At 44.8% G+C, this 22,940-nt stretch overlaps 1 protein-coding gene across 2 annotated transcripts in view; it reads left to right on the top strand.

Annotated features, from left to right (window-relative positions):
* fs(2)ltoPP43 (female sterile (2) ltoPP43) overlaps positions 1 to 16,601 on the top strand; it is a 236,291-nt gene extending 219,690 nt beyond the window's left edge. For both annotated transcript variants that reach the window (XM_080268044.1, XM_080268045.1), the window contains exon 9: positions 16,216 to 16,601. In XM_080268044.1, coding sequence (XP_080124170.1) covers positions 16,216 to 16,262 — 47 coding nt within the window. In that variant the 3' untranslated portion in view covers positions 16,263 to 16,601. The remainder of the gene's footprint in view (positions 1 to 16,215) is intronic.
* Positions 16,602 to 22,940: the final 6,339 nt, after the last annotated feature.

The following is a 22,940-nucleotide window of genomic DNA, read 5'->3' as shown; positions in this document are numbered from 1 at the left end:
TCTCCTGTAGGGATACTCGTTCTTCGGTTTTTGCCAGGCTTAGGTAGGTGGAGGAGATTAAGGTGTTGGACATCCGTTCTGGGGTCGGAGAGACTTACAACATCCCTTTGTCTTGTTGTAAACTTTGGTCTACCCTTTCCATGTCATGACACTTCTCCGGAGTCGATAATATTCCCCATGCAGTGCTGAGGTACCTGAATGATGAAGCAGTGTCCTTCCTCCTGAGTCTTATAAATAGAATTTGGAGAGATTCGTCCACTCCTGCTTCTTGGCGGGGGGCTGTTGTCTTACCGTTTCACAAGCCAGGTATTGGAAGTCACCATCTTGGTTTGCGTGGTAGGTTGCCTTTACTGATTATGGAATTTTTCCGTATTGGTGCCACCTTGTTTCCCTCATATCCTCAAGAGGAGGGAGTGCCTCAAACTAGTGTCCTTAGTGTCACCGTCTTTGCTAAAGTTCAGGAAGATTTTGTTGGCTCTGTTCCGGAGGGAATGTCTGCCTCGCCATATCCTCGCTATCCACATCCGTTTGGGTACAGGGTGAAGGCTGCCATGGGGGATGTGGATGTTCCAACCTTTCTTGTTTGTCCTGTGCGTGTACCAAGGATGGCTCCCTGGCTCCTCTCAGGGGTGCAACCGTGTGTTTACTTTCCTGATACAGGGGCCTTTCTTTCCTCACAGGCGGCTCTTTGCTATTTTTTTAGAACTTGCTTTCTCTCACAGTGTCTCGATTCTCATATGTAGGGGAGCGCAGTGATAGTTCGGCCAGGAGGATGGTTCGGCCACTGGCCTTCCTGAATAATGTAGGGGACCTAGATCATTGAGATTTCACATGAAGTTGCGTGATCTTGCCGACAAATGGCACATGTGTTTTTGTTTTGGTTGGCCGGGAAACAGCAACATCAGGTTAGATTTTATGATTTTTCATGACCCCTATGTACTTTTTCGGTGATCCAACGTAAGCAGTAGCTCCATTAATACTTCAGGGTTGTTATCCATATATAGTGCAAATATCATTTATTGTCTATAGGTGACGTGAGAGTAGATAACACTCGAACAGCTTATGAACTCTGGGTTTCGGGGCGCCATGTGTACATCTTTATACATGGGGGATGATTCGGCCACTTGAAGTGAGGGATGGTTCGGCAGGGTTGCCAGGTGGCCGAACCATCTCTCATAATTATCTAATGATTTATTTTCTTTATTTAACAATTTTTTTCTACCTATCTATCTATCTATATACCTAGGCTGCTTCCCCCAAGGAAAGGGAGGTAGCCGAGACAGGACGACACACTCCCCATTTACTCATCCATTCAAACACATTCATTCGCATCTTAGCCCCAAAGGGGAGAACGGACTGATCCTCACCGCACCACACCGCACAAGGGTCAACTGCGCAATGCAATCAGTGACATCTGCAGCAGGGCCCGACAGCAGAGCTGGTTTACCCCTGCCACATCATAACAGACTCATCCCCTTACCTTTTTTCTACAAAATTACATGTTCTCTCTCTCTCTCTCTCTCTCTCTCTCTCTCTCTCTCTCTCCCTCTCTACTTTCCCTCAGAAATTGATGAAGCTTCTGTTTCAAGAAACGCTATAATTGGAGTATTACCTGAACCAGTTTCACAAAGCACTAAGCGAAGGCAAAGGTATTACAACTTTGGATTTTTGTTTCACTGAATTTAAAATGCGTTAAGAGTAAACAGCATGTAAGAGAAGTAGCTTTCATTTGACTCGGATATTTTCTTTCACAAAATTATAGTTTTATTTTATCTGAGATAGGCAAGAGTAGAGCCATTTAATTTCATTATAAGGAGATTGTTTGTTCCTTGTTTCATTAAAAGGAGATTGTTTAGGTAAAAATAAATCTAATAAATCATGTCAGCACAGATGAAAATTTGATTCTTAATTTTCCTACTATATCTAATTCTTTAATTGAGCCCCAGAGGCAAGTGGCCAAATTATCCCACATGGTGGCCGAACCATCCAACGCCAGTGGCCGAATCATCCACACCAAGAGGGATGGTTCGGCCATTTTGGAGACCTTAAGAGTTTGGATTACTACCAAGAAATGACTTAAGTTTAAGAACTGACAATAGCACACAAAAGAGCCAAAAGATGTGGCTTCCTCTTGGAATAAGCAGATTTTAAGAATTTCTTAAACTTTATTTATTATGATTTTTTTTCGAAAAAGTGGCCGAATCATCACCGCCCTCCCCTACTGATGGATTGAAATCCCGTGAGGGGACAGGCTTGGGTGTTATATTTCCCGATTTCATTCGTGGTAGGAGTCTTCCCCCCATCGTATCTACTTTTATCGCAGAACTTACTGCTATTTTACTCGCAGTCAAATTGATATTTAGCTTCCCTCCTGTTTGTTATACAGTTTTTAGCGACTCTGCCGATCTCCATTTTGTGTTTTCCCGTCCAATCCTCTTTTGTTGTCTACAGTGTTTTAGAATGGCTGTGCTTGCTAGGGACTGCTTTGTGGTTTTGTACCATTGTGGGCAATGAGCATGCTGACGCTCTGGCAAAGGCTGCTGCCTCTCGCCCATCCTCGCCTCTCCCCTGCCTCGCTCAGTGATATTCATCTAAGCACTCACTGTTTGCTCCCACTGGCAGAGTAGGTGGGATGCAGTGGGGGCCAACAAAATGTGTGATATTTGTGGGTAAACGGGCCCCTTCATTTGCCGAGGTCTGGATGCAGGTGGGAGACGGCTTTATGCTGGCTCCGAATGGGCCATTCCTGGTTCTCTTATTGATTTTTAATGGAGGACTCTCCCCCTACTTTCTGTGTGGAATGCTTCGTCCCCCTGACTCTTCGGCTTTTGCTGATGGTGTCCACTGTTGGGGAATTGCGCCATCGTTACCTCTCTGAGCACCGGGCAGGAGAGGGATTGTAGTCTTCTGTTGGTACTTGGAGAGGATGCTTGTTGTGGTGGAGGGGGAAACCTTTGCTTGGTGTAGGCAGCAGCACTACCGTGTAAAATTTAGTATACAGTGGTTTTAGTGTTCTTAATGTTTTTCTTGTTTTAATTATGAATTGTATTTTGTGTGTGTGTGTGTGTGTGTGTGTGTGTAATTCACCGGGTCGGTCAGGATCACCTGATGGTCGTGATCGTCAGCTTTTACCCTCCCGGAAGGGAGCTGAGAGCTCATATAGTCCGATCTAAGGGCAAGGCTGTGACCTTCACACACGCACACACCCGTCCCCTTGCTCAAGGGGGACAGTAACCACCCACTTCGTCAGTGAAACTTTTCGCAACCTGAGCGAGGCGCGAACTCCCGTCTACCAGATGGCAAGCGAGAACGTGTCTTAGACCATATTTATCGTACATATCCTTAAATTTGTGAATTGTTTTGGCACACACTATTTCATTCGGTAGTGCATTCCATTGATCAATTGCTCTGTTTGGGAAACTGAATTTCCTTACGTCTTTATCACCTCTCTTCTTATGCAGTTTTTTGCAGTGTCCTCTTGCTGATGCTTCTCCATATGTTAAGTAATCATTTATGTCTATTTTCTCCTTTCCTGATATGCACTTATATAGCATTATCATGTCACCTCTTTTCCTTCTCTCCTGTAGTGTTGGTAGATTCAGTTTATTTAGTCTTTCTTCGTAGCTTAGGTCCCTTAAGCTTGGTATCCATCTTGTAGCGGCCCTTTGAACTTTTTCAATCTTGTCTATATGCTTTTTGAGATGAGGACTCCAGACTACTGATGCATATTCCAGGGTTGGTCTAATGAATGATGTTAATATCCTTCTTAGCATGTCTTCATTTATGTATGTGAATGCTATTCTCATATTTGCAAGCAGTGTATTCATGTTCCGTACCTTCTCGCTGATGTGGTCAGCCGGAGATAGTCTGTTATTGATAATCACACCTAGGTCTTTCTCTCTTTTTGATGTGTATAGGGTTTTATTTCCTAACTTATAATCCCAATCAGGTCTTTTTCCACTTTTACCAAACTTGATTACATGACACTTGTCCACATTGAATTCCATTTGCCATATACTACTCCAATCATGAAGTTTATTTAATTCTTCTTGTAGCTCCCTACAAGAGTCAGTGCTAGTAATTATCCTTTGTATTTTTGCATCATCTGCAAACATATTCAGATAGCTCTCATTTCCAGTGTTACTGTTTATATCATTTATGTACACTAGAAACATGATTGGTGCCAGCACCGAACCGTGTGGTACTCCGCTAGTCACTTCTTTCCATGATGAGTAGTTTCCTCTTAGTACTGTCCTCATTTCTCTTTTTATGAGAAAGTCTTGCATCCAACAAAACAGTTTGCTTCGAATTCCTCCTTGATGGTACAGCTTCCATAAAAGTCTTTGGTGTGGTACTGTGTCAAAAGCTTTCTTGAAATCTAAATAGATACTGTCCACCCATCCTTCCCTTTCCTGTATTGTGTTTGTTACTCTGTCATAGTAGCTCAACAGATTAGTAACACATGATTTTCCTTTTCTGAAACCAAACTGTCTTTCTGTTATCATACTGTGTTCTTCTAGATGATTTACCCAAGCTTTTCTTATAAGTTTTTCTAATACCTTGCTTACAACACTGGTCAGTGATACTGGTCGGTAGTTGAGAGGATTTTGTCTATTTCCTTTCTTGAATAAGGGGACTATATTTGCTTTTTTTCCAAATATCAGGTAGTTTCCCTTGACTCAAGGATTTCTTGAAAATTAAAAATAATGGTTTACTTAACTCCTTTGCACATTCTCGTAACACCCAACATGAAATTTCATCAGGACCACTTGCTTTTCCTCTGTCTAATCTACTTAACTCCTCTTGTATTACATTTTCTGCTATTTGTATATCTGGTAGTATGTGTGGACATGCGTGTTCTACATATTCCCTCTCAAAAATTTTTTCTTCCGCAAAACTAATTGGAAATTCTTATTTAGTGCTTCACAAATATCTTTCTCTTGTGTATAAGTGATTCCCTCGTCCGTGATGGATTGTATTATATCTTTTACTTTGGTTTTGCTTCTGATATAGCTGTAAAACAGCTTTGGTTGATCACTACTTTTATTTATTATATCCTCCTCAAACTGTTTTTGGGCTTCCCTCCTTATTCTTGTATAGTCGTTTCTTGCCAGTTTGTAATTATTATACGCCCTTTGACTATTGTGTCTTCTGTATCTATTCCACAACAAATCTCTTCTTTCTTTTGATTTTTTACATTCTGTATTGAACCATTTCTGTATTTTCTTATCTGCTTCTTTGTGCTGTGGGATATACTTCTGGACTCCTATTTCATAAAATTCACAAAATTTTTTATATACAGCATTTAAATCTTGTCCTCTAAGCTCATTTTCCCAATCAACTTCTAAGAAATACTTCTTTAGGTCTTGATAATTTCCCTTTTTATAGTTTAGTCTCTTTTTGTAACTGTCATTGCTGTTTACTATGTCATATGCTATCCTGAAGTTATAATTTAGTACTGCATGATCGCTTTTGCCGAGTGGAGGGTGATATATTAAACTGTCAATGTCATTTTCTTGCCTAGTAAATATTAGATCTAGCACTGAAGGTACATCAAGTCCTCTCTTTCTTGTGGTTTCCCTCACATGTTGCGTTAAGAAAAACTCTTGTACGAGATCCAGGAGCTTTTGGTCCCAACAGCTTTCTTGGCTATTTATATCTAGAGTATTCCAATTTATATTTGTATTGAAGTCCCCAGTTAGTATAATTCTTTCCGATTTCTCTTCCATTTTATGTAGCAAGGATCTTATACTCTGAATTGTACTCTCTGCCAGGTCCTCATATTCGTCTCTTTCCTATGTGTTTGATCTGGGTGGCATATACAAATTGGCTACAATTACTTTACCTTCAGATGTGTCGATCTCTACTGCAATCAGTTCTACTTGTGATGGTATATCTAGGTTTATTTCCCTGACTTTTAGATTTTTCTTAGTTAATATTATAATTCCTCCTCCTTTTTTTAAATTTCTGTCTCTTCTCCATATATTGTATTCCTCTAAGTTTAGTATGTCATTGGATATCCTTGGTGTTAATTTTGTCTCAGTTAGGCATATTATTTGTGGTTCATTTTCTCTGACATAATCATTCATTTTATTAGATACCATTCCATCCACATTTGAGTACATCAACTTTATCATCTTGTTTATATACTTGTCATAACATGGTTCTACTAACTTCCTCCTTTTTCTTCCATCCTGTTTGTGTACCACTTTCGTACCTGCAATCCTATTACTTTGTAAAAAAAATTTCTTCTTGTCCTCTTCTGATCTTCCCTCATTTTTTGTTTTTGCTTCCTCCCTTTTCTCTTTCAGTAATTCCAGTTCCTCTTGTGTTAGACATCTTTTTATCCATACATTTTTTAACTCCTCTTTTTCCATAAGATTCTTTGCATTTTTTAGTATCTCTTCCACAGTGTGTACACTCTGGAAAGTCACCTTTAGAGGTCTTGTCTTGCTTTTCTCGTATTTCCCTAACCTTTTGTGTTCCTCTTTGTCTTTACTACAGATTTCCTCTGATACTTCTTTCAGTAAGCTCATTACATTTCCCATCTCCTTTTTGTCTCTAGTGATTTTGTTTTTAATTTCTTCCTCTTCTATACCAGTGATTACTATTGATTTATTTATTTCTACTGAATCTCTGACTAACTTTGGATTGTTTTGGATTATTCTTTTCACTTTCTTTTTAATGTTTTTTTCCTCCACCCTTGTTTCTAAGTCTTTCTTTACTTTCACCATTTCAGCATACGTGATTTCTACATCATTTTTGTAGGTTTGCACAGCTTCATTCACCTGTGTTATCTTCTCCTCAGTATCACTGCTCTGGTCCATAAGACTGCTTGCTTGTCTAATTGAGTGTGTGTGTGTGTGTGTGTGTGTGTGTGTGTGTGTGTGTGTATTTCATCTTTTCGAGTGCTTTTATTCTCGTTGTCGTCCGGCGGCATATGACCCTGGTTGTTGTATCGCCAGATTTTATTGTATATACTTATTCAGTTCAGTTTACCCTACCCTACTCTTCTCAACCCTACACTAGCCTACCTCAGCCTACCCTACCCTACCCTACCATTGCCGACCCAACTCTACCCTACTTTAACCTACCCTCCCCTGTACAGCCCTTTCACCACTACATTACTTTTCCTGTTTTCTTCTCTCTACCTTCGGATGATTTTCTTCACCTCTACAGTAGAGAGAAATTTCGAACTGGAAGGGTTAAATACTGCCATCATCAACCCCATCTCTATCAGGGGATCTCCTAAGCTGAATAAAATCATGCGGTCAGCTAGGACAATGTAAATAAGTTGTTCTCGGCTTGAAAGATTAAATGATTCTGTCCCGTCATCCTAAGAGGGTTTTCTGAAGCTGTAGGATATCGTCATCCGCAAACCGAGAGCTCTGCGTCCAGCGCTCCGCGGTTCAAGTCCCAGAGGTGGACAGATGTTTTGACGTGTAGACGTTACCAGGGCGCAGCTTGGTGGCCTACCCTTTAATATTCTGGACTAATGGTGGTCTAGCCTCGTGCCCCTGCGCTCCACCTCATAAAAAAAAAAGGAAAGCCAAGGGTCATGAATGAACTAAAGGACTGAACTAAGCGGAGAAGAACAAAAATCGTAGAGAAGATCGCCCCAAATTTGATGAGACAGTGTGGTATAACTGAGTGAAATAGGCGTTGGATATGACGGAACTAAACGGCAGTTATACCCACCTCTCTTCTGTACCCTACACTACCCTGATTCAGCCTACCCTACCCTACCCAGCCCTACACTACCCTACCCAGCCCTACCCTACCCAGTCCACCACCACCCAGCCCTATCCTACCCTGCCATAACCTATCCTACCCTCCCAAACGCAACCATAACCTACCCATGCTTACCCTCGCCTGCCCTAATCGACCCACCTCTGTTCAACCCTGCCATAACCGACCCATCCCTACCCTACTCTGCCATAATCGACCCATCCCTACCCCATAGTGCCAAAACCAACCAAACCTTACCCCATCCTGTCAAGACCGACACAATCCTACCCCACCCTGCCAAAACCAACCCGGTTCTACTCCACCCTGCCAAACCCGACCAATCCTTTCCCACCCTGCCAAAACCGACCCAATCCTATCCCACCCTGCCAAAACCGACCTGATCTTACCCTACCCTGTCATATCCGACCCAATCCTACCCCATCCTGCCAAGACCGACCCATCCCTACCCCACCCTGCCAAAACCGACCCAATCCTACCCCATCCTGCCAAGACCGACCCATCCCTACCCCACCTTGCCAAAACCGACCCAATCCTACCCCACCCTGCCAAAACCGACCCGATCTTACCCCCACCCTGCCATATCCGACCCGATCCCCCCCACCCTGCCATATCCGACCCGATCCTTCCCCATCCTGCCAAAACTGACCCGATCTTACCCCACCCTGCCATATCCGACCCAATCCTTCCCCATCCTGCCAAAACTGACCCGATCTTACCCCACCCTACCAAGACCGACCCATTCCTACCCCACCCTGCCAAGACCGACCCGTCCCTACCCCACCCTGCCAAGACCGACCCATCCCTACCCCACCCTGCCATAACCGACCCAATCCTACCCCACCCTGCAAAAACCATCCAAGTCCTACCCCACCCTGCCAAAACTATCCCAGTCCTACCTCACCCTGCCAAAACCGACCCCACCCTACCCCACCCTGGCATAGCCGACCCAACCCTACCCTGCTCTAACCAAACCAATCTTATCCAACTCATTTTCCACTCTAACCCTTTTTTTCAGTTTTCTTCATTCTTTCTCCAGACGATTTTCTTCAGCTCTGGAGAGGAATTTTGAATTTGAGGGGTTAGATACAGCCAGCATCAACCCCTTCTCTGTCAGGGGATCTCCTAAGTTGAATAAAATCGTGCGGTCAGCTAGGACAAAGTAAATAAATCGTTCTTGGTCTGAAGGGTTAAATGATTCTGTCCCGTCATCCTAAGAGGGTTTTCTGAAGCTGTAGGATATCGTCAGAAGCTAACAAAGTGTAAAAGTGACATCCGCAGACCGGGAGCTCTGCGTCCAGCGCTCCTCGGTTCAAGTCCCAGAGGTGGACAGATGTTTTGACGTGTAGACGTTACCAGGGCGTAGTTTGGTGGCCTACCCTTAAATATTCTGGACTTATGGTGGTCTAGCCTCGTGCCCCTGCGCTCCACCTCATAAAAAAAAAAAAAAAAGGAAAGCCAAGGGTCATGAATGAACTAAAGGACTGAACTAAGCGGGGAAGAACAAAAATCGTAGAGAAGATCACCCCAAATTTGATGAGACGGTGTAGTATGACTGAGTGAAATAGGCGTTGGATATGACGGAACTAAACGGCAGTTATACCCACCACTCTACCCTGATTCAGCCTACCCTACCCTACACTACCCTATCCAGCCCACCACCACCCAGCCCTATCCTACCCTGCCATAACCTATCCTACCCTCCCCAACGCAACCATAACCTACCCATGCTTACCCTCGCCTGCCCTAATCGACCCACCTCTATTCTACCCTCCCATAACCGACCCATCCCTACCCTACCTAATATGCCCGCCGTGCCCGCCGCCGGACCTCCCACCTCACCACCCCCCACCCCACCACCGGGCCGCCACCGCACCACCACCCCAGGAGGATACAACAGTGGGGTTAGTGACCCCGATCAAGAGGGTCACCAGGACACTACAGTCCTGAGCCCCTGTTCCCCGCAACCGCCCCAACACCAGGTGACCAGGGAAAGGCAACTACCTTGCGGGCGGGACAACCATCGTCAGAAAAGGGGTGGGACTGAACTTGCTTCAGTCCCAGGTAACACCGTATTGACGGCAATTGTTACACCCTCTAGGGCAGGAGGCCCAAGGCTACGTGTCGTGTCCTCCACTCTCTACTTACCTGAGGTATGTTTCGTACTCAGTCTCGCCAAGTACGGTGAATGGCCGCCACTAATGAGTATTGGTAGCGTGTGACAGTAGCAGCGGAGAGTGTGGAGACAAGCCCAGAAGGGACCTGTAACCTCGTTGGTTAGGGCAACAAGATATTAAATACCCCTTTCTGCCCCAGACTCCCTCCTTGACTTCCCAAAAATTAACAGTTCCACACTAAGGTTACAAAACACAGAAACATTTTTACTTTAATTTTTAACAATCTGCTACAAAGTATTTACACTACTTCAGAAAAAATTACACAGTTATAACATTAACTTATTATCCCGAGTCTCATCTCGACACAAGGGAAATTTCAATCACTTATTTACGACTTGACAGCAAGTAAGTACTTGACTTGATAGCCATATAAGGCTTCAGTCTACTTATTAAAGACTAGACGTCCATCCATGAGTGACAGAGGTTCACTTAAACGTTATAGTTCTTACTCTAAGTTAACTCTACTACTTAATTAATATTCGCCACGACCTGGAGCATACGCGTCAAATAATATTGCTGGTTTTTCCGAGTAGAGACTGCCGGTACTTCACTCTAACGGCACTTACATACCTTGCGTTACTTTCCCGCAAGACTATTCTTCACTGCTTCTACTCACCAGTACCGCGAAGCCCATGGTCGTGGCTGTTCTGGCCGTCTGTCCCAGCTGAACACAAGACAATCCTGTCTGACTGCCAAACCTTCTCTAGCCCCATCTCTCTCATGAGCGTGCTTATAAACACCTCTCATACACACTGAGTCACTAATACACCATTCTCCATTCCCGTATACATCCAGCATACACCCTTGTTCTTACGCACTGGCACACCATTATGAGTGAGGATTCACAGATGACAACCACCCCGGGGACCCCCCAGGGTACCTCGAGTACCGGTACATTAGCCTCTGACCCCTGGATCCTCGAGAGCTATGATTAATGTGCATCTTGGGTGTTTTTCCCCACCTAGCCACTCTCTTCACGTAGTCACCCTCCTTTTCTCATCACTCCTTTATTCACTTCGTTTATTCTTGTATTTCATCTTCCCCTTCCTCCGTAATTTTCTCCAGCCCTCGCTGTCCCCCAGTTCCCTGTGCTCTTTTCCACTCCTGCTGGGCACGTGCCAAAACCTCAGCACCATGCTTACGTCGTAGCGTTCTATATGCTGCTTTCAGGTACTTCTGGCATTCGCGACCCATTCTCCTATCGTCCCTCGCTCCATATTCGTCTGCCCCACATTCGTCTTCTTCCCTACTCCTCCTTTCTCCGCCTTCCTCCTCTCCCCCTCTACTCCCACTTGACCCAGGCCTCGGTCTGAAGGGGCCGTGTGAGTAAGAGATGGAGATGACGTCAGGAGCAGCGGTATCTGGGTGGGCGGCAAGTACATGATCGTTGCAAGCCCGACATACGGCCTAATAATGTGTACGAGGGTAAGGTGACCCAAGGCTCCGGCCTTAGTACACCCCAGAGAGAGAGTTGCCCCAGTGCATCCCTCTCCTGCTGTTCTCCCCTACAGGAGCAACACCGTGCCGACAGTCTCTAAATGTGGCGGGGAAGGAGTGGCCTTGTACGCCCTTCAGTTGCTTCTGGTCGGAAAGATCAGCTGCCGGCTACGGCCAGAGTACGTACCAGGGTAAAGAGCCCCTGCTATCGTAGGTGTAGCTTTTCCCTACTACGGGAGCAACACCGTGCCAACGGTCTCTATACGTGGCGGGGAAGGAGCGGCCTTGTATGCCCTTCAGTTGCTCTCTGTAAGACGGGTGGGCATCCGGCTCTGGCCGTGGCACTTACCAGGGTAGAGAAGCCCCTGAAGGTAGCCTCAGTACGTACTGGAGATAGTGTGGCCTCTGTGCCCCTCACTCCGGCTTGTCCCCTACTATGGGAGCAACACCATGCCGACGGTCTCCATACGTGGCGATGAAGGAGTGGCCTTGTGCGCCCTTCAGTTGCTCCTTGTACGCCGGGTAAGCTCACGGCCACAGCCAACGTACGTACCAGGGTAAGGCGACCCAAGGCTCTGGCCTCAGGACTTACCAGAGAGGACACGAGTGACATGAGTCCTTCTCCAGCCTCTTACCCCCTGTGGGAGCCCTTCATCACCACCCAGGAATATAGCCCCGGAGGTGACACTAGAGTGGTGGCAAGGCCCGATATCGGACCTGCCTCCCACGCCTGGGAGATCCTTGTTCCTGCCCGAGTCCTGAAGGAGAAGCTGCTGCAGCCCAGCCCTGTCGGCGCCTCTCCCCCTAGGTGCCCGCAGTCCCAGGACACCCAGGCCAGACCCACCGGCTCCCGACGAAGGCGATCCCGGCTCCCGACAAAGGCGATCCCGGCTCCCTCACTCCACGGAGCCAGAGACGACAGGCCCGACTACTCAGGCTGTTCGGCCCCAGTCCCGAGGGCCACCTCTCAGGTCGAGGCCCCCAGACAGGAGGGCCTCCCTGCACCACACTGACGAGGCCCCAACTCGAGGGCCATCTCTCAGGTCGAGGCCCCCAGACGGGAGGGCCTCCCTGCACCCCACCGACGAGTGTGACCCGGGCAGTGACTCCCCTGCGGGTAATCCCTTCCCCTCTGCAGGCCGGGTCCCCCTAGGGCTCTACCCTCACGCCCTTGTCACGGAGTGAACATTACCCAGAAGATACAGGTAAATAGTGACTCCCCTTGTGTCGAGAACAAATCAGGGAAAAGAACAGTGAACAGTGACTAAGTGAAGAACAGTGCAGTTACCAATAGTCCAAAAGAACTCAGTGTCGGCAGGACAGAGAATGAGCCTTAGAGTAATTATCCAAGTCCCCCCAATAAAAGAACTTTCTGTGAACGCATAAGGCTAGGGTGCGCGGGCCGGTCAAATGCCTGAGTGTGACTGTCGCCGTGACCAGGTGACTGTGTCAAGTGTCGCTATCCGCACCCTGTCTTATTCATAGTAATATTTCCCCTACAGACTTCCAATCTTGTTTATCCCCTTTGTGATCAGTTCAGTGTATATCCTGCCTAAAAGTGACACATAGACAATACCATATATAATTCAAGATATCCCTGTATGAGCATTGTAGTGTGCACTGAGTGTAACTATATTTTGTGGTGCTGAATGTTAACTCTGTGTCTCTGTTCCCCTGTATCTCAAATATCACTCTGTGTTGTATTGTAACGGTTAGAATTAAGGTAATAGATGTGTTAAGGTGTACTGCCTGGTTTTTATGTCCTGTTCCTTTGTTGGTGCATTGCTTCCGGTCTAGAAAGAGGACCCCGCTTCAGTCGCTAGTGTTTTTAGGACGAGAAGTCGCCTTAAAAACACCAGCATAACACTGGTGGGCAAGCGGTGGTTCTGGATCCGAGTAAAAGCACGGAGGAACGATAAAAGGAAACTTGTACAATGGCAGCCAAACATCACATTCAATTGCCGAAATTCAACCCGGACCAATGTAACATTGATGAGTACTTGGATATGGTTAAACTCCTCTTAGACATAGGGTTCGACTCAGACAAAGAAAAGATTGCAGTCACATTACCTAACCTGGGTAAAATAATCGCCACTGTCACTCCGAAAATCGTCCCGAGACTAAAATGGGATCAATTCAAACAAATTGTGAAACAGGCAGCGACGCCATCTCTGGGCACAGTTGTAGCCTTATCGCAACTAGACGCCCTCACATACGACGGAAGCCTCGATGACACCTTCATCCAGGCTAGGCGGCTCGTCACCGCTGCATACCTGGGCACAGACGCAAAAACCTGGGAACAACTCATATTCCACAAACTCCTCAGGACCCTCCCCGGTTTCATTAAAAACCACTTCATAATACATGAACCGACGGGAGACCTGGATAAAGAAATCAACCTAATAAGGCGCCTTCTAGCCGTCCACTCCTCCCCCAAATGCATCGGGAATAAATCCGTGGGAATTTTCTCCTTGCTGCCCTGAGTGCCCAATCCACGACATTTGTGAACAGCTAAAATTGCCCGGCGCAGCAAAATAACACAAGAGCGCTTACAAGCCTCCCCACCATACGTGGATTGCCGCAAGCCTCAAAGCAGGAATGCAAGACGAGGAAGGCACAGAAGGCGCCTCCCCACCGCCCTCGCATCCCACCGTAATGACGAGGGCCACCTCACATCTCCCCCAGTCCACGACAGGGGGAAACGTCATCTTTCCTTTTCCTTTCCTCTCACTATCTCTTCTATTTTGCCCTCCCCTATTCCTACCCCTATTCCTAACCTTCCCACCTCACACACCACTTTCTCCACTACTACCGCCTCCCCCCTTCCTATTCCTCCCCAACACAAAGCCTGCCTCCCCCTTCACAGACCTCCTAGAACCCTTACCTCATCTTCCCCTAACCTACTTCCCAAAACCGCCTCCTCCTGTCTACTCCCTCCCACCTACCACCCCACACCACCTGCCACCATCACTTCCCCGCCACTCATTTTTCCCGCCAACACAGCCAACTCATTCGCCTTCCCTATCATACCATCCTCCTCCTCGCTCTCACCTGCCTCTCTTTCCTCGCTCACCTCCCCCACCCCACCCTCAACCTCACCATACCCACAAACCCCTTCCCCCACTTCATCCTTACCTGACCCACCACCACCTTCCTCCGATTCTGATCCTTCACCAACCTCACCTCCGCCTGCATCTACCCCACCTCCTCCAACCCACCACTCTCAATCACCGCCCGCTATGCCCACCACCGACACAGCACCACACCACCCATCACCAACTTCCACCTTCACTGGCGCGGAAACAACCACCACCACTGTACCACCACAACCAGAGACGAAAATTGAGAGGGTGCTATAGCGCCACCACGACCGCCCACCTGTCAGAATCCGAGGGACCCCCCACCTTCTCCGCCTCCTACGCCGGACTGACCACCCATCCTCCCTCCAGCTCACTATCAACCCCCATCAGGAGCCTAACACCTTCACCACACACTGGGACAGCCTCCTCCAACACCTCACCCCGGCCCACCAGACATCCACCTCCACCACCTACCACCTCCAGTCATGGGGTCGTGACTTTTACAAAGCGGAGGGTGGTAAAATGCCCGCCGTGCCCGCCGCCGGACCTCCCATCTCACCACCCCCCACCCCACCACCAGGCCGCCAACGCACCACCACCCCAGGAGGATACAACATTGGGGTTAGTGACCCCGATCAAGAGGGTCACCAGGACACTACAGTCCTGAGCCCCTGTTCCCCGCAACTGCCCCAACACCAGGTGACCAGGGAAAGGCAACTACCTTGCGGGCGGGACAACCATCGTCAGAAAAGGGGTGGGACTGAACTAGCTTCAGTCCCAGGTAACACTGTATTGACGGCAATTGTTACACCCTCTAGGGCAGGAGGCCCAAGGGCAGGAGGCCCAAGACTACGGCCTAATAAAGTGTACGAGGATAAGGCGGCCCAAGGCTCCGGCCTTAGTACACCCCAGAGAGAGTTGCCCCAGTGCATCCCTCTCCTGCTGTTCCCCCCTACAGGAGCAACACTGCGCCGACAGTCTCTATATGTGGCGGGGAAGGAGCGGCCTTGTACGCCCTTCAGTTGCTTCTGGTCGGAAAGATCAGCTCCCGGCTATGGCCAGAGTACGTACCAGGGTAAAGAGCCCCTGCTATCGTACGTGTAGCTTTTCCCTACTGTGGGAGCAACACCGCACCACATTAACACTTTTTTCGATTTTCATCTTTCTTCCTCCAGAGATTTTCTTCAACTCTGGAGAGAAATTTCGTACTGGAGGGGTTAGATAGAGTCACCATCAACCCCTTCACTACGAGGGGATCTCCTAAGCTGAATAAAATCGTCCAGTTACCTAGAACAAAGTAACTAAGTCATTCTCTGTCTGAAGGGGTTATTGTGTCTGTCCCATCATCCCGAGAGGGTTTCTTTAAGCTCCAGGAAATCGTCTAAAGGTAGCAAAGTGTAAACATGACGTCAGCACTTGTTCTAGGCGCCACAGATCGAGTCCCGGAGGTGAATAAAAACCACATGACATCAGCACTTGTTCTAGGCGCCACAGATCGAGTCCCGGAGGTGAACAAAGGTTTTTATATCATATAGACGTTTTATATTTTATATTTTGCAACTTTCAGAGGCATTTACTCAGCTTTAGGAGTCTTATGGATAGGCTTAATCAAACGTATCGAACCTCCCATGTTAGAAAAAATAGCTTACAGAAATGCGTCCTCGTACTGAAGGGGCGGAATGGACAGATCGAGTGACTAAGATATTGAATTATCTATATGACTGGTTTTGTTGTTATTTCTATTATTATTATTATTATTATTATTATTATTTCAGGCAAATGTCCCAGGCTTCTAGACTGGCTGACTAGCGAATATTATTAAGTCTCCCGTGGCTCCGTGCTCCTTCCACTCAAGAACCTGCACTTCACGCATTCCACGCACAAGATGGCGTCACCGCTGCATTCCTGCGAAGACGAGAGGTCAAGAGGACGACACGTGCTTTTTGTTTGTTTGTTTACTGTAACTGCTTAAAGTTGTGATCCCTCCAACTTGAATGCTCAGTTGTAACTATAGATAACTAGAATACGATGCTAGTCACGAAGAATGGCTATGAAAAGATACAGAGCTCGTAGTATTGGCTGGATGAATCACTCTTGCGTGATAATCAAAGACGGTGAATAAAACCCACACTTGTAGACGAAGATTATAATTACCAAACAGTTTCGGTGGACACTGCCACCATCTTCAGTGGTCAAGATAGTGAGAGGGAGTGACAGACTGACTATACACTCCCTCTCACTATCTTGACCACTGAAGATGGTGGCAGTGTCCACCGAAACTGTTTGGTAATTATATTCTTCGTCTACAAGTGTTGGTTTTATTCACCGGCTCGTAGTATTTTTTTCTTTTAACTAAGATACATGAAATAAGCTGCAAAAATACGAAAATACGAGCTTACTTAATGTAAATGAATTATAGTACGTTCAAGATGGAGGGAAGGGATTTTGTATTTTGTTTGTGATGTTATAGTGTCTTTCAGGATCCTCTCTCGGCTGAACCAAATTGTCTGGCATCAGCTGGAACATGATGCTAAAGTTATGTCGGTCGTGAGGGGGTTAATGGTGACGGTATTGACACTGTCAGGCTCCTATGACTCACTCAGTCGAATAAAATAATCTGAGTCAGCTGAAATGGGGCACTAAAGTTGTCCCGAGCATCACTCAGGGGGTTAAGATTCTTAACCCTCTGGTGCTTGGGACAACTCTAGTATTCCATTCCAGCTGGCAGACGATTTTGTTCGGCTGAGTGAGTCATAGGAGCCTGACAGTTACTACACTGTCACCATTAACCCCCGCATGACCGGCATAACTCTGGTATATCATGTTCCAGCTGACGCCAGACAATTTGGTTCAGCCGAGTGGGTCTGGGGCCTGGGGGGCACTAAACGAAATAATCCAAAAAATATTAAAGGGGGGGGGGCTATATCAATTTTGCCACAGGAGGTATACCAAAATTGGACTTTTTAATAAAACCCCCTCCTCTCTCACTCCCTGTGTTTTGTATATGACCCTCTCTGTCTGCCTGTGGTGTGTCTGTCCCATTCTGTGTGTGTGTGGTGTGTCTACTGTGTGAAGGTGGCTGTGTACATGTCTTGGTGTGTGTAAGTGTCTTGGTGTGTGTGAGCTGAAGTGTAATTATGGGGCCTTGTGGTTTTAAGGAAAGCCTGCTACGCAAACTTCCCTCAGCCACATTTTAAAGAAACCTCTATCACACCGGGAGTTGAACCCGGGTCCTTCTGATTAGCAGGCCAGCACCATACTGACCATGCCACCGTGCCCCCATAAAAATACTGGCTAAAACTTCTACTGTATTTTATTTCTTTACGTTACAAAAAATGGGAAATTGAACTATCACGCACAGACTAAACTAAATTGTCATGTACCTATTAATGTCGCTTTAGGAGATATTTCGAAATTTCCTGAGCTACTTGGAATACCTAAGCCTGCAGTTTAATGCTAATCATGAACAAGTGCTATGGAAAGAATATAGAGCAGTTGCTACTTATATAAAGGGAGAAAGTAAAAACTGGAACTTAGTCTGCTAGCCAACGGCAGGACTTAAACGATTAACCATATATTACATAAACTTAACACACTGAGTGACACAGAAACTAAACATATGATACAAATTCTTTAATGAAACTTATAATGAGAGTACAAATGACAAAATATACACTGCACAGGAAGACATCTCTCCACCTTGAATGCTGAGCTGTTTCTAGAGATAAAGACTAGATTATCATGCAAATCACAATGATGATCTATGGGGAGGATGCAAAACCATAATACTGTCTTATTCTGCCACTTAGATACAGGAACTAAGCAGCAGAAGGACTAAAATTTGTCAAGGTGAGCCAACTACAATGACACAGATGAAGTCTGAGATTATATAATGTGTAATCATGAACTGATTGCATCATTCAGTAAAGATTACAAAAGGAAAAGCTATCAAATCTGAAAGTGTAAGTACTATACAAGATATGATTAACCTTGTACATCCATATTCTGAGATATGCTTCCTATATCATTGCCTACACACAAATTCATCCCCCTCAACAGTAATGGTATATTCCTGCTGTCTCCTGACTTCCAATCAACTTATGAAACCTCTCTCCTAATTACAGTACAGTAATATGTTAATGAAGGCTGCTAGTAATTACCTTCAGTATGATAATTCTTATTTAAAGGTAGCAGCAATGGTTAATGAAGGATGTAAGGTATGCAGTCCTTCCAGTTCAATATACTATATCTCCAATCAGGCTTTATCCAGTGTCTCTCCTACACATGTTAAAGAATGTCATATGGGACTCTAAGTTTGAAAAGTCTCTCCTATGCTGATTAACATAGCTTAAAGGTAACAAGAATGGCTTAATGAAGCCTGTCCCTAACCCCTTCAGTCCAAAAGCTCTCCTATCAACCTTTAATTACTTTCCTATTGAACAGGTTCCTGAAGGTTGTAATGTGACCCTTCCAGTTTGAAAAGTCTTACCCAAGCTGAATAACAGTCTTAAATTAGCAAGAATAAAGGCTAATCATTGGAGCAGTTTGTGCCCTGTAATCCAAAAGATGTAGTTATATTCTTATTTTACTATCTATTTCTACCACCAGACCATCATATCTAACTTGAGACAGACATATAGTATTGTATTAAAGGGATTAATGGAGGAAGAACATGACTGAATAGTATTGTATTGGTGCTGTAATAAGAAGGGGTAGATTGAATGACGGGGCATGTTGAAAGGAGGGAGGATGGCAACTGGACACAGAAAATGGCTTGGAACAAGGTCATAGAGTGTGACATCAGGGATAGGAGGCTGATCACAGAGGTTGCCAGAGGACTAATCCCAACCAGCTAGGACTAATGGACCACATAGCTCTGAAGGGCAAGGATAGACCTCGTATACGCTACCCTGGTGGGGGCTCAAACTGTCAACTTTATGGTTGTGAAGAGCAAGCGCTACTACTGAGCTACTGCAATCAAGCAGCATGGAAAGTCGCCATTAGGTGACCAAAGCCAATGCATGTTGGAACCTTCATAAATGATACGATATAATCCCTCCAGTTCAAAGTCTTTCCCATGCTGAATATCATCTGAAGGAAGCATGAATAAAATCAGTTCATCTTTCAAGTGTGTGGTTAAAACTGAAATCCATCCATCCATCCATCATCCAATCCTACGTTGCCCCATGAGGCGCGTAGGAGCCCGGGGCTAGGCAGTTGGTCCAGACATTTAAGATGAGAGACCAACCTCACTCATCCCTGAGAGGCATTACGTGAGCAATAAACCCCAATCATCCCTTGGATATGAACCTTCACCGGCTCAATCCGACTGGAGCACAATAATTACCCACTAAACCACCAGGCGCCAAAATTTGGTTATATGGTTACCACCCAGTGTAGTAAATGGTTTCCTGGTGTACAGGAAACCACTTGGCTTGTCACTCAGTGTAAAGTCACCCACAGGCAGAAGGAAGAGGAAAGAATGAAGGAATGCAAGACAGAATTGGGAGTGTAAAGTCACCCGTAGGCAGAAAGACGAGGAAAGAATGAAGGGGAAAAAACTGAAATACAATACTTAATCCATGGGTCTTTGCATCTGGTATTGTATTTTAATCCTGTTAATTCTAAGTAATATCATTCAGCTTAGGAAAGAGTACATGAACTGGTGTGGCTAAAGCCTTGATCAACTTCTTTACTACTTGGAGACTCTTCCAAAGGAGATTAAACTTGCTTACTGGCCTAGTTCTACCAGAGGAAACAATGGCTAATGGGGTCTCTGAAGATTATTAAAACTGTCTACAAGTTATTTTTTATAGCCTGAGAGATCTCCAACCCTTTCAGATTAGTTGATGGCAAGTGTGGCAAGACTGCACAGATGATAAGACTAGTAACCAAGGAGATATCATATGAAGAGAGATGGTGTGAAGGGAACTCCTAAGGTGATCAAAATTGCCTACAGAGCATTAATTCTACCCTAACATAAATTCCTAATCTCTTGTAATTGAGCTGATGGCCAATTGTTGTTAGACTGGGTGTCAGTATGAATGGTAACCCAGGAGACTTACTCCTTCCTTACAACTATGACTCATTCTAAGCAACCACAAACTGGTATTTGAATTGTATGAGTGACCCAGGTCCCTCATATTAAAACAAGTTATGTAATTACAACCGTCTGAATGTATATGTGTGGGCCATTTCACTAACCATGATGTACTGTTGATAGTCCTTTATATTTTTTCATTTTCATTTATTTATTTTTTCTTACCTGTTGCTGAATCACACCTCACCCTTCTTTGTATTGAGAATTAGGTTCTGGTTGATGCTGGAGAGGGATGCCTTCACATGGTGGCACCAATATCACCAGGCAATAGAGCTGGCTATATTCTATCTATCTATCTATCTATTGCCAGACGCCTCAATCCCGTTTGAGGTGGCCACAAACAAATCGCCTCCAACAATAAAACTGTCTTCTCTCCATATCGACTATTGAGCCAGAAGGGTCATATCAACCACACATAAGCTTTGAGGTAAAACAGGGTGAATTTCATGAATATTAGTAACTCATACAGTACTATGATTATCTTATTAAATGCTGGCAGTTTTATGCAGGGGTTCATTGGCAAATTTTGAGGTGCAAGATTTTCAGGAAAAATGATGGCCAATATCATATTTAATCTACCATTATTAAATTATGCCATGGCCCCCCAAAAATGAACTACATAACAAACTCCAATCGCCACGTAATACAGGCCATGACACTGAATTATATAATGAAATGGCATCAAGAAGAAATGGCAATAAAAAGGAAACAGCAGCATGAAGAAATGTTACATAAAAGACATTACTAAAAGACCTTAAAATTGAACAGTAAGTGAAATACTGTCAGGAGGTAGAATGATTGCCTCAAAAATGTCAAAACTCCTGAAAATTGATATAGCTACATAATACAGTAATTCTGAAGGGCTTATGAGAAAATTCTCTTGTGGCCACATGGAACGGGGTCCATGATATATTTAACTCCTTCAGTATGATGGGACCCTCACTCTGATGGGTCAAGTCTCAAAGCCAATGCCTGGCAGATCTGATCTTCTGAATCACAGTGGCTTAATGAACTCTACTTGATTTAACATAATAGAATTAATATACTCATTCTAACTTATTTGCTTTAACCTACAACACTCAACTTACTGTACTTAGTTGAACCTACTAGACTTAAGTTACTACATATAACATTTAATTTAACCAGCTCAATATTACCTCAGTTTAACCAATTCCAACTTACTTTAATTCTTATGGGGTACATGGGGTTAAGGGCTATAAATCTTATGAGGGATTCACAACAGACTTAGAATCAATTTCATCTCATAACTAAGAGACATGGGTTAAATTCAGTTCTCTCTTCTCCTCATCCAACTTGAAAAAAAGAAATCACAGCTATGGCAGAAAACTGATCATAAATCCATTTGAAAGTATATACTGTACAATTTTTTTATACTGTATCATACATTTAGCCAGTCCTCTCATAAGTCAGAGATCACGCTAAATTATCAGAACTTTTCCCATATCAGGCAGCAATGTTTGAAAATATTACAAACTTTTCCATTCAAATTAACAAATCCAGCCTATCCCTAATGAACAGATTTTAGTTTTGTACAAGAGATATACATGTATAGCAGTCTTATCAAGTACAGTACTCTGACAACAGGTGTAACTGTGGCTCAGGTCCCCATCTGAGATTGTTGTGCAAGGCCAGGTACCAGGATTCTATTCCCACAACACTCACATGGTAGCACCTACCAGGGATAATGTTTCCAACCATCTACCACCTAACGAACTACCAAGTGGATGTCTAGTGGAATGGAACTATTATTCAAGCATTCAAAATCTTAGCTTCACCTTACAGTACAAAAACCTATAACTAAGACCTAACTGAACAACACTTGTTAACTATCAACATCATGCCCAGTACAATGGGACAATCATTCAAGCATTCAAACTCCTAACTTCACCATACAATGCAAAAACCTATAACTCAACCTAACCCCTTCACCATCAGGCTATTCTTCTAAGATGAATTAAATAGTTTGGAAGCAGTAAGAAAAAATAAAATAGTAAATTTTACAGATGAATATACCTTTCAAGTACAGTATAAAGGTTGTGGAGATTTCCTAACACCTCTTCTTTAGCAATTTATTCTATACACCTTAACACCCTCTTAAATTAGTTGATAAATTTTATGTGGAAAAAAATAAATAATATAAAATATACATAAGAATGTTTATATGTACTGTACCATCATCCACTCACTTGATGTAGTGCTGCCTACTTCTTCCTTAGCCTTTATCATTCTTTTTCTGTGCCTCCCCTCCTCTCTTCCTATTTCTCCCATCTTTCCTGTCACTTCTTATTGCTTTTCTTTCCTTTACAGGTGGCTTTACATTGAGTGACAAGCCAAATGGTTTCCTGTAAGCCAAGAAACCATTTACAACGCTGGGTGGTA

Source organism: Coenobita brevimanus, chromosome 26, assembly GCF_032717465.1.
Source record: "Coenobita brevimanus isolate Jiangsu-jjx chromosome 26, ASM3271746v2, whole genome shotgun sequence".
Taxonomy (NCBI): domain Eukaryota; kingdom Metazoa; phylum Arthropoda; class Malacostraca; order Decapoda; family Coenobitidae; genus Coenobita; species Coenobita brevimanus.
The sequence above is the reverse complement of the archived record's forward strand: the minus strand, read 5'-3'. Positions and strand labels throughout refer to the sequence as shown.